This window comes from Barbus barbus (genome assembly GCF_936440315.1).
Source record: "Barbus barbus genome assembly, chromosome: 38".
Classification (NCBI taxonomy): Eukaryota; Metazoa; Chordata; class Actinopteri; order Cypriniformes; family Cyprinidae; genus Barbus; species Barbus barbus.
This window is the reverse complement of record NC_136716.1, coordinates 21473109-21485530: the sequence shown is the minus strand read 5'-3', so window position 1 is coordinate 21485530 and position 12422 is coordinate 21473109. Positions and strand designations below refer to the sequence as shown.

General features: G+C 43.5%; 1 protein-coding gene across 1 annotated transcript; it reads left to right on the top strand.

The window, feature by feature from the left end:
- Positions 1-4099: 4099 nt before the first annotated feature.
- LOC306857986 (uncharacterized protein) lies at positions 4100-10417 on the top strand. The gene is made up of 2 exons (XM_079398309.1): positions 4100-4407; positions 8012-10417. The coding sequence occupies exons 1-2, from the start codon at positions 4231-4233 to the stop codon at positions 8249-8251; spliced, it is 417 nt and encodes a 138-aa protein (XP_079254435.1). The 5' UTR covers positions 4100-4230; the 3' UTR covers positions 8252-10417.
- Positions 10418-12422: the final 2005 nt, after the last annotated feature.

Here is a 12422-nt window from a genome sequence, read left to right as displayed (position 1 = left end):
GTCCAGCGCGCAGTGAGTAGACGTAAGTTGACAGCCGATCTCCGCCGCTCCAAGGCTCCCATGTATCATCCAGGGCAGAAGGTCTGGCTGTCAACTAGGGACATCAGGTTACGTCTACCCTGCAAGAAACTCAGTCCCAGATTTGTTGGTCCCTTTCCCATAATCAGACAAATCAATCCAGTCACTTACCAGCTCCAGCTCCCCTCACAGTATAGAATTCACCCCGTCTTCCACGTGTCACTGCTAAAACCGTTTCACCCTCCTGTTTCTCCCCCTGCAGAACCTGGTCCCGAGGAAGAACCCCCTCTCCCGCTGGTATTGGAGGATGGAACGGTCTATCAGATCAAGGAGATCTTGAACTCCCGACGCCGAGGCGGCAGGTTAGAGTACCTCATAGACTGGGAAGGATATGGCCCTGAGGAGAGGTCCTGGATCCCCAGGGATGATGTGCTGGACCCAGTGCTACTCGAAGAGTTCCACTCTAACCACCCAGATCGCCCTGCCCCTAGGGGAAGAGGCAGACCGCCACGGCGTCAGGGTTTTCGGCCCTCGGGAGCGGGCCGTGGAGAGGGGGGTAATGTTACAGATCTACCAGGTTCTGCTACCCAATCACAGCGCTCACCCTCACCAGAATACTGATCACGCACACCTGCCACTCATTCCCTTCTCATTACCCACGCAGCATAAAGACACACACCGCCCAACACCAGTCGTCCAGTCTCGTTTCTACGAAGAGGACTAACTCACTACGCTCAGTCATAGTGCAGTACCTACCTAAGAAACTTACCTGCTGATTACTTACCTGTTCTGCTCGCTCCTAGGCAATCTCCAAACCCAGCTCCAGTGACATCTGTTCCGAGAACGTTTCCGGAGAAACCCCAAGTCTGCGGTGTGTGTCTGTCACAGCCTCCTCATCCCTCTCTTCTCCTGCAAGAAGGAAACCCAAGATCATCAGCCTGTTCGTTCAGCGACTCCAGATTCTGTCGTTCACTCACCTGATACCATTCCCACTGTTGATCATTAAACCTACCTTCACTTGTGATTCTGTCGTCCTGCCCTCTCATTATAACAGAAATCACTTTCATAAGAAGTATTAGGGAAAATCATTAGCGCGTGATTGCATTTTGGCGTCTTTGTTTCCACAGCGAGTCTCCAGAACGCGCTCCGTTAAAGCCTTTCACTCGAGCGCAGCATGAGCTAAACCTGTTTAAAACATCTAGAGATCACATCTGCCCTTTCAACACAAGGCTCTCTAGATGTAGGACAGAATGGGAAAGTTATCTGTCCAGTAACTGATGATGAACACGCAGTTTGCAGGTGGACTGTCGGGGATAGTTCTCCCAAAAATGAAATTTTCCATCGTTTACACACCCACAAGTTGTTCCAAACAAACCTATAATAAATCTGCTTCTGTTCAACATAAAAGATACTTTGAAGAATGTGGGTAACAGTTTCTGGTCCCCAATGACTCTGATAGTATTTTAGAAGTTACTGAGGACCAGCAGCTGTTACCCACATTCTTCAAATCTTCTTTTGTGTTCAACAGAAGAAATAAATGAATGCAGGTTTAGAACAACCTGTGTAAATTATGACATCATTTCCATTTTTGGGTCAATGTGGAAGAAAAATTCATTTTATGTTCATTTTATACTTTTGTATTGCAAAAACCTCTTGGTATGGCTGTGTAAATTACAAAGGGTCTGGAGATTTCTAGCCTAAGATGTATGGACGACAAGGGAGGGTTCCATGTGAGGGTGTTGGGGAGGAAACCAGACCCAGGGGAGATGGGCCAGATGTATGGTAGTGACCTGAAAGGTTATTTGGGCCCTAAAATATAAGGAGATATGCTTTTGTAGAATGATATAGTAGGATGTTGTTTTTTACTTCAGCATGTGTGGAAAATTACAGCAGAGAGATGTTTTGTAACCTTGTGACCTTGAGTGTTTAGAGTGTGGATATAAGGTGGAGGAGCACCCTCCCCGGATTGTCACACTCTGCAGCAACTGATGTTTCTGTATGACTGTCTGACCTTCTTTGCAAAGAAAGAATTAAACCTTTTAAAAGACTAAGAGTGAGTTTGTCTCTTGACTGATGAGAGTAAGTTAAAATTTGCCACAACAATTTGGTGTCAAGAAGTGGGATTCCTTGGATGTGCCTTCTGGACCTGAGAGCGGACGGTGACTGATCATCCTGGACTTAGAGTCCAGCCCTACCCCGAACAGATTAAGGGACGAGGGACCGACCGCCAGGGCCCGGGGAGAACACCACTGGAATCTGTAAACGAACTCAGGTGGCTACAGGACTCTCGGGTAAGAGACAAATCAACTTTTCTAAAATAATTTGGGTTTTGATTAGAATTGGAATTAAGAGAGGGATAAACCATATTGGTGGGTCTGACTCTGTGGTGCCACGTAACTGAGATCACTGCGTGCGGAAGGCAGCGTGATCAAAGGGGTCTCAAAGGAGACTGAACTGCGTGGGAGTGAAATGATACAGCACAGGTTGAAAGTTTTCTAGGGGAAATTGAAACTGGGCACGAGGCGTGACGGGAGATTGAGCAAGAAATTCAGATATTTCGAAGCAAGAAATTGGAATCACGCGCAACGCAGTTAACAGATTTCTAAGAGGGAAAACTGAAACTGTGCGGGTATCAGTTGGAGTGGCTGATGCGCTCCGTTTCTTCCGGTTTCAGGAGAATCCGGATCTGTTGGAGACGTCCGACAGATTATTTAGGCGCCTAAAGGGAAAATCCACAGAGAAAAGAAAAAACCAATATGGGGAAGTCCCAGAGCAAGCTCGTAAAATATGATACACCGGTATATTGGCAAATGAAAAAAATGTATGGCCAGAAATGCATGCAAGATATGGGGAAATTAATTAGGTATCATGATTTTCCAGAAGAAGGAACACTGAATGTCACAAGATTAAAGATAGTAAAGGAATCAGTTGAAGAGGGAAGCAAGAAACAGAAAGGTTGTTGTGTGAAGCATATGTGTGATAAATGTGAGCAGACGGTGAATTGTTGGTTGGGGGAAGCGGATAAGAGGGAAAGAAGGGCGATGCAAAAAGAATTAGCATGTAGAGCTGATAAAGAAAAGAAAGATGAAAAATGTGAAGAAATAGTAACTGCATCACATAAACCTACTAACCACTCTGTCTGTGTTTCTCCACACGCACCACCACCGTATCATCACTGTCCCGTGGCGGAGCTGCAAGCCCTGAAAGTGGACCCTGACCTCGACTGCTCTCCACCGAAGAGACCAACAGCACCGCGAGTGGAAGAAGAAATAGAGGAAGACCCCGAAATGATTCCTGAAACCCCCCACGAGGAAGCTGAACAGGAAAGAATGCTGATAGTTCCCCCGACAAAGAAAAGAAAAACCAGAAAAACGGTGAAAGAAGAAAATGTGAGTATAACAGCTCCGATGATTGAAGTCTCGGGACCTGACGGCCCGATCATGGTCTTTAGACCGTGGACTGTGACTGATATTAAAGAAGCGATGGCTCATTTGCCGAGCCCGGAGGAAGCAGGGGACAAATTTTCTACCGAACTGGTCACATTCTGTAAAGAATTCAGCCCCACTGTGCATGAGCTGCAGAGGCTTCTAGCAGTGAAACTGGGGGCTTCGAGCTGGCACAAAGTGAGTGGGAGGCTGCAAAGGGAAGACTGCCGGAGAGAACACAGCGAATGGGAACACCGATACAACTTGGAATACCGCACAGCTGTTGGGGATCTGGCTGATGGAATTAAAGCGGCTTTTCCAGCACGTGTGGACACATCAAAGATTGGCAGTTGCTGCCAGAACAGAGAGGAGTCTGTTCAAGATTATTATCAACGCCTCTATGAGATATTCAACAAACACAGCGGACTGACAGAGCCAGCTGACCGCGGAAACCAACCGGAAACATGGGAATGTCACTTAAGGAGCTGGTTTTTGAACGGACTGAGACCTGAGATTGTGCAAGCAGTAAAAACCAGTTACATCGAATGGAAAAATGGGCGACTGTCTGCCATGTTAGCACACGCCTTGCACGCGGAAGAACTGCAGACGGCAAAGAGGGAGAGAGTCAAAGCAAAGACTGACAGAGATTTACAGCTGGCCTTAGTTCAAGCTGTATCAAGACCGGGGAGCTATTCAGTGCAGCAAAATCAGCAGAAAGGTGGGGGAAGAGGAAAATGGCAGGGTGGAAGAAACAGTGGAAAGCGGGCCTGCTGGATCTGCAACACTGATGATCATGCATTCAATAAGTGTACCAAATGCCGAGTTTGCAAGAAGGATGGTCATTGGGCTAAGGACTGTCCGGAGAACCAGCGAGATCAAGAAGCAGACTGAGGGCAGGAGATCGGAGAGCAGGCGAGAGGAGGGGTCCAGGGTGAGCAGTCTCAGAGGGCCACTGAACAGGGAAGTGAAAATTTTTTAACCACACACACACACACATACATTGATGTACACACTGCTCTCTGCAATGAAGAAAAAGCTTGCGTTTCTTTGTGTGATTCTGATGTGACTGATGAAAAATTTGATAAATGTTTGATGATGTTTGAAAGTGAAGCATTTAAGAAAATGCCCAAATACCCCATGCTAGTTGAGGGGGTAATGATTGAGTTTTTAGCCGATTCTGGGGCTTCGAGGTCATCAATACGACCATGTGACTTGCCATGTCGACCGTTATTGACAGATAAAATAAATGAGTCAATTTCTGCATCAGGGCATGCAATTTTTGAAAGATTAACAGTGCCTCTAAATTGTGAAACAGAGGAGGGCAAATTGCTGAACCATGCATTCATTTATGCACCAAAATGCCCTGTGCCAATTTTGGGGAGAGATCTGCTATGCAAACTGAATTTGACACTGGTTGCAGACTCCTGGGGTGTCAGAGTAGCAGAGGAGGGAGAGCAATGGTGTTGTTTGCAAGCAGAGCCTCTGTGGGCTTATGAATGGCACATCACAAATCATGATTGGGCTGAAGTGATGTGCGAACTGGCTAAAAGACAAACTGAGCCATCTATCTCAGAAATAATGCTGTCTGACAATTTACATTGCACGTCACATGTCGTAGTGGAATTAGACAAACAGTATGAAAAAGACTGGTTTAAGGGGGAAAAAGGTGAAACTTTGAGTTTTGAGAAAATATTTTGGACAGAAAGCATGTGTGCTATTTCAGTCAGCCTGACAGAAAAACAGCTTCCCTTTTTCCTAGTGTCAGAGTCTGTGCCTCATTTATCACTCTCCAAGGCCAAAGAGCAGACATGGGCCGAACTGGGAAGATTTGTGAAGCGCTGTGTTGAGACTACAGACTGGTGTGAGATAAGTGCTGATGTGAAACACAGTGAGAGTTTAGGAGCATTTATGTCAAACTGTAAGCATGAAATTGAGGTAGGGAGAGAAGTGGTGCACATTGATAAAGACATTAAGGGAAATCACTGCATGACAGACATTTGCGTTTCAGAAATTCACCCAGCTTTGGCGGATGTGCCATCCGAGCTGTGGGCAAAACATAAGTATGATGTGGGGTTGATAAAAAATTGTGAACCTGTAGTAATCACCCCAAAGTCTGATTACAGGCCGTGCCAACGGCAGTATCCCCTGAAAAGGGAGGCAGTACTGGGAATCAAACCAGTTTTTGACTCTCTGGTAAAACAAGGCATTATTGTCGAGTGCAGTGATTCCCCTGTAAGAACTCCCATTTTTCCTGTGAAAAAGATAAGAGACAAAGGTCAGCCAACAGAGTGGCGTTTTGTGCAGGATCTACAGGCAGTAAATGCAGCTGTCAGGCAAAGGGCTCCATCAGTTCCAAATCCATATACGATTTTGTCACAAATACCACAAGATGCAACATTCTTCTCAGTAGTAGATTTGGCTAATGCATTTTTCAGTGTGCCAGTGGACAAAGACAGTCAATTCTGGTTTGCATTTGAATTCGATGGTAGAAGCTACACATTCACGAGAATGAGTCAGGGGTATTGTGATAGCCCGAGTCTATACAATGAGGCGCTTAGGAGAAGTCTGGAGCCTTTGACCCTGACAGCAGGAACTGCTTTGCTGCAGTACGTGGATGATCTTTGTCTTTGCGCACGTGATGAGGCCACGTGTTTGGCTGACACTCTGGCCCTTTTACAGCATTTGGCTGGGGAGGGCCACAGAGTTAGCTCGTCTAAACTGCAATTTGTGAAACAACAAGTTACATTTTTGGGTCATGTCATAACACCGAACAGTAAATCCCTGTCTGACAAAAGAATTCAAGGCATTAAAGATGTACCAAAGCCAATTACAAAGAAACAAATGTTGTCATTTTTGGGCATGTGTTCGTATTGTCGAACATTTATTCCTAACTATGCAATTCTTGAGCAGCCTCTGAGAGCCCTAACAATAGGGAAGGGGTTGAAGTCGACTGACAAAATTGATTGGAATGAGGAGGCAGAAAAGGCATTTTTAAATATGAAAATTCAGCTGTCTCAGGCGCCAACTTTGGATGCACAACCTTGAATGCTGCTACTCTCCTTCCAACGCAGGAGGATGGGGAGGAGCACCATTGTTGTCTAACTGCATTAGAACAAGTGTGTACACCGCGTCCAGATCTTTCTGATGTACCACTTGAAAACTGCGAAAATGTCCTCTTTGTGGATGGCTCGGCTTTCAAAGATCCACAAACAGGCCAGAATAAAGTTGGGTATGCAGTAACAACTGAATTTGACGTCTTGGCATCTGGCTCATTGCCAGCAAATTATTCAGCACAAGCAGCGGAGCTTGTGGCGCTGACTGAAGCGTGTAAACTTATGGGAGGAAAGTGTGTAACGATATACACTGACTCGCGTTATTCATTCGGTGTCACGCATGACTTTGGAGCACTGTGGAAACACAGAAAATTTTTAAAGTCAGATGGGCGCCCAATAATGAATGCTTCTCTGGTGGTAGATTTGCTGGAGGCCATTCTGCTGCCAGACAAGATAGCCATTTGCAAATGTGCAGCACATACCCATAACAAAGATTTCGTATCCACAGGGAATGCCAGAGCTGACGCAGCCGCGAAGGCCGCGGCGGCTAAGGAGACACAAGACACAGAGTGTACTTTGCTATCTGAATCTAATCCAGACATTTCCCCTTCTTTACAGAGCATGCAGGCCTTTGCCTCACAGACAGAGAGGAGCCTGTGGAAAAAGTGTGGCTGTAAAGTGACTGATGGTGTCTGGATGAGCTGTGATGGCAAGCCTTGTTTACCTCGACACTTCTTTCCTCATTATGCTAAGTCGATGCATGGGAAAGACCATGCATCGAAAGGGGGAATGGTTGCACAAATGAAAGAATTATGGTTTACAAAGGGGTTCACAACATTTGCTGAAAATTTTTGTAAACGATGTGTCATTTGCAATACCCACAATGTAGCAAAAGGTATAAAAATGCCTCAGGTATCACAGCCGATACCGACTGGTCCCTTTGAATATATGCAAATGGACTTCGTCGAGCTGTCCCCCTGTGAGGGGAAGAAATATTGTTTGGTGCTGGTGGACATGTGGTCTAAATGGGTTGAGGCCTTTCCAACATCAAAACAGGATGCAGCAGCAGTGGCGAAGGCTCTGCTGACTGAGATAGTGCCAAGGTGGGGGATCCCACAGAAAATTAGCTCAGATAATGGGACACACGTTGCTAATGAGGCAATCAAACAGGTGGGTAAATTTTTGGGAATAAATTTGAGGACACATTGCAGCTATCGACCCGCCTCAGGAGGTGGAGTCGAACGTCAGAACGGAATAATTAAGAACAAATTGGCTAAGTGTTGTGAGGAAACTGGACTCACATGGGTCAAGGCGCTCCCGATCGTACTCATGTACATGAGAATGAGAAAACGATCTAGAGTAAACCTAAGCCCATTCGAAATTCTCTTTGGAAAACCACCTTATATGGGAATAGATGGGGGTAAACAACAGCTGCCATCGACAGAATTGTGTGAGCATGACATGTTGAGTTACTGCAAAGAAATGTCTTCTCTGTTGTCCAATGTTTCTGTGCAGGTAAAAGCGGCACAGGGGAAAGTTGCTGAAACTCCCCTGCACGACATCAAACCAGGAGATTTCGTGGTGGTACGAGATCTGAGGAGGAAAAGTTGGAAGGCGAAAAGGTGGCTGGGACCGTTCCAGGTGCTTCTGGTTACCCACACGGCTGTGAAGACAGCGGAGAGGGCAACGTGGATTCACGCCAGCCACTGCAGAAAAGTTCCATCTGCACCTCAGGAGGAGGAACGGAGGGAGTAAAAGATCTGAAGCAACATCAACAAAGGCCAGGATCCCAGAAGAAAAACACCCTTATCAGCGTGAGAGCAAGGTCAGGACTGAAAAGTGGGGTGGGGGAGCCTGTGCGTGAATTGGGGCCTCCCATCCATCAAAGACTGGCTCTGTTGCAAAAGGCAGAGTTGCAGGTGAACACGAGCTGCTGGCTGTGTCTGCAAATGTCTCATTCCTGGAGAACTGCCCCATTGACTGTAGCAACCTTAACAGAAACCAGATGTTTGATTCCGCAGCAAATGACCGAAGTGCTGATGGCTGCAGCCAAGATAGAGAAAGGAAATGTGCCAGAAGGAAGGCCAAAGCTAGGTTGCAAACAAACCCCAGGGAACACGAAACCAGATGTGCTGCTTCCACCGTTGAGAGTGACACACACACAGGGAGATGTGTGTGTTTGTAGATCGAGGCGGAGGCTGGAACTGACGGCGGGATGGTCCGACTGTCGGATTAGGATCGACATGGAGAACAGGGCAGAAGAGAACTGCACAGCAACGATCAATGGGACAACGACAAACTTCACTTGTCCGTTCAGCGGGCCAACGGACACTTCACCTGCTGCTGTATGGGTGTGTGGAGACCGAGCATATCATCAGCTGCCAAACAGGTGGTCAGGATGCTGTTACCCAGCATTGATGAGCGTAGGGACATCAGTATATGTACCAAGTGATGAGCCCCAAGGAGAGAGTAGGAGGAAAAGAAGCGTAGACATCTTGCCAGGGGCTATGCCAGACAGGTACAATGGGTATGTATTATCAGATCCTTGGACGACATCTGGGGCAAACGTAGGATTATCAATCATTCCAGGGTTGGGAACTGCTGTAAGCATAAACAAGATCAACGGGTTAGCATGGACTGTGTTAGCCATTGCCAACAGTACTGAGAATGCCCTAACAATGGTTAATGACGAAATGAGACAGATTAGGGATGCGGTCATCCAGAATAGATTAGTTCTTGATATTTTGACATCAGAGAAAGGTGGGGTCTGTAAGATGTTGGGTATATCATGCTGTTTCCACATTCCAGACTACAGTGAGAATGTCACCAATATCATCACTCACATGAGAATGGCCGTAAAAGAGCCTGAACGAGCGAGCAATGAATGGTTTGAATGGCTGACAAATCTGTGGGGAGGATGGGGATATTGGTTGTTTAACACTGTGGTGCCGATTGTGGGGGCAGGATTAGTGTTATTGGTATGCTTACCATGCATTTTCCAGTTTGTATCCAGCTCAGTACAGAGACTGGCAAAGACCAGTGTGACACACCAACTGTATAAAATGTCTGTTTATCCTGAGAATATGATTTCAGAGATGTGTGATGAGAAGACGACTGAAGAAGAGACCATTAGTAGCATAAGCTACAATGAGATGAAACAAATCGAAATTGAACTTTAAGATGTTTGACTAAGTGTTTAGCCCATCTGTATCTATACTGTTTAGCTTGCTTGAAATAGGGTCTGTCCCCACATAAAAAGCTTTAGCATGTTTTCATACTTCTTTCAAGAATTTAAGAGAGTGATCATTTATGCGAAAATCTGAGATGAAGAGTATAAATGTGATGTAATAACTTAAATTTGCTTTATGATTAAAGTATACCAAAATATAATCCAAGTAGAATAGCAAGATGGTAGAAGTAGAAATGAATTTTTTCACTGTTTAATGATTTATCAAAGAATGATAAAAAGGGGGAAATTGTGGAAGAAAAATTCATTTTATGTTCATTTTATACTTTTGTATTGCAAAAACCTCTTGGTATGGCTGTGTAAATTACAAAGGGTCTGGAGATTTCTAGCCTAAGATGTATGGACGACAAGGGAGGGTTCCATGTGAGGGTGTTGGGGAGGAAACCAGACCCAGGGGAGATGGGCCAGATGTATGGTAGTGACCTGAAAGGTTATTTGGGCCCTAAAATATAAGGAGATATGCTTTTGTAGAATGATATAGTAGGATGTTGTTTTTTACTTCAGCATGTGTGGAAAATTACAGCAGAGAGATGTTTTGTAACCTTGTGACCTTGAGTGTTTAGAGTGTGGATATAAGGTGGAGGAGCACCCTCCCCGGATTGTCACACTCTGCAGCAACTGATGTTTCTGTATGACTGTCTGACCTTCTTTGCAAAGAAAGAATTAAACCTTTTAAAAGACTAAGAGTGAGTTTGTCTCTTGACTGATGAGAGTAAGTTAAAATTTGCCACAACAGTCAACCACACATTTAAAGTGACATATATATATAAGTATATATAATTAAAAGTTTTAAGCACATGACTATTACTACTATTCAAAAGTTGTGAAACCAACAAAATATATATTTTTTCTAAACTAATTAATTAAAAAAAGAGAGATTTATTTTGGTGTGTAATGTAGCCTATTTATTATTCCAAATTAAGCATTTGTGGGGGGGGGGGGGGATTGTGTTTGTATATAATCATCCATGATAACAATGCCTGTTGGAAAGTTTTATGGGAAGCTTGTTAATATTAAAATTACAATTAATAATAAATTCAATGCCACCTACTTTTTCATAAATAATATTGCATATCTTTTGAACGGATATAATTTTGTATCGACTTACAAAGTATTTATTTTTTATTCAAATAATGATGTTTATTTTTCCAAATAAAATGATACATTTATTTATCTCATTAATGATGCTTTTTGGAATATCTATAGCCATTGCTGTGTAAACTAGTCTGGATAAACCTTCAGATTCTGATAATAAAACTCTCTCGTTTAAAGAAAGGTGCTTCTGTCCCAAACAGAACGCTTCACGTGCACTCGAGGTCTTACAATGGCCGCCGCTTGCATGTGTCCGTTTAGTCCACGAGACCGTAGGGTGTCCCATTCATCATTTTAGCGTTCAGAAGGGTGTCCTCGATCCACAGCAGACTTCTACCCGACAGTCAAAGCGGCATACATCACAAAAGTGCAGACTCAGATGAAGACCGCGAGGGTTTAGGGTGCCATTTGGGACAGGAGTGTGGCGGTTTTCATATTATTTAGTTATTTTCATATCAGGTTCGGTGCTATATCTGCTATGTCTGTTAACACTTATATTTATAGAGAGCTTTATGATTGCAATCGAGTGTCAGCATCAACTGACAATTTTCTGTTTCTCTTCACATAGAAAACGGTAAGATGTGTTGTTATGAATGCAGTAAATAAACTATATTCGGATTCATATCAAATCACAGTGTTTGATGAAGATGGGTTTCTATCAGCAAACACTATAAGAATGATCCTGAATGTCTTGTTTAATGAGTGTTTATAGTCTGAGGCTCATCAAGCTGCTGAAAATCCTCCAATAGATCCTGTTTTCACCTCATTCATTATGCTGATGACCTCAGATCTGTTAATTGCCTCATTAAACTCATTATATTTCTGTCAACAGACTTAAGCAAATGACACAATCAGCTATTGTGACATTAGAAGATATGTAAGTATCATAACAAACATAAACACTTTATAATTAATTTACTTAAAAGTTACGTGGATGGATAGATGGATGGACATAAATACTTAATATGAGTGAATTAGTGTGAAAACAAAGTGCGTAACTGATTGATCATTTATTTGGCCAGATCTGCTGCTCCTTCAGTGAAGCAGTGAGACTGAAGGACATTAAGGTTATAAAGCTTCAAACTATTTATCAGATTTATTACAGTAGGAAAATTGGTCAAATCTGTACAATAGTTGAAGCAAGAAATAATAAGGATACTTTTAATAAACTGGGTAATTAAAAAAAGGGTTCCAGGGTCACTAAGGTCATATAAAAATGATTCAAAATGATATAAAAATACATAGAAATTGCTGGTGTAGCCCAGTGGTAAACTTGGGTATTATAGAGTAATGGGAATAGGGTGGGTTATGATTAATCTCTCTTACTCTCAAAACAGCATCTCATGTCTATTTATAAAAGAGAAAAAAGTAAACGTTTTTTACTTTAAATAAATAGAGGACACTTGATTTCTAAATAAGGAAGTATCAATTCCTTTTACATAATTAAAAGGAGCAATATTTGGTGACTTTATTTCATGACCGTAATTAAAACTAAAGTTTAAAGTTTATATTATTTAGCTGAATAATATTACCAGAGGTTATGCAGTTATCCTTTTATTACTTTATTCTTCCTGTTTTTATGTTATT

Coding starts and splice junctions, on each gene's coding strand:
- LOC306857986 (XM_079398309.1), top strand. CDS start 4,231: ATGATCATGCATTCAATAAGTGTACCAAATGCCGAGTTTGCAAGAAGG. Junction 4,408..8,011: donor GAGGGCCACTGAACAGGGAA/GTGAAAATTTTT, acceptor GTTTCTGTGCAG/GTAAAAGCGGCACAGGGGAA.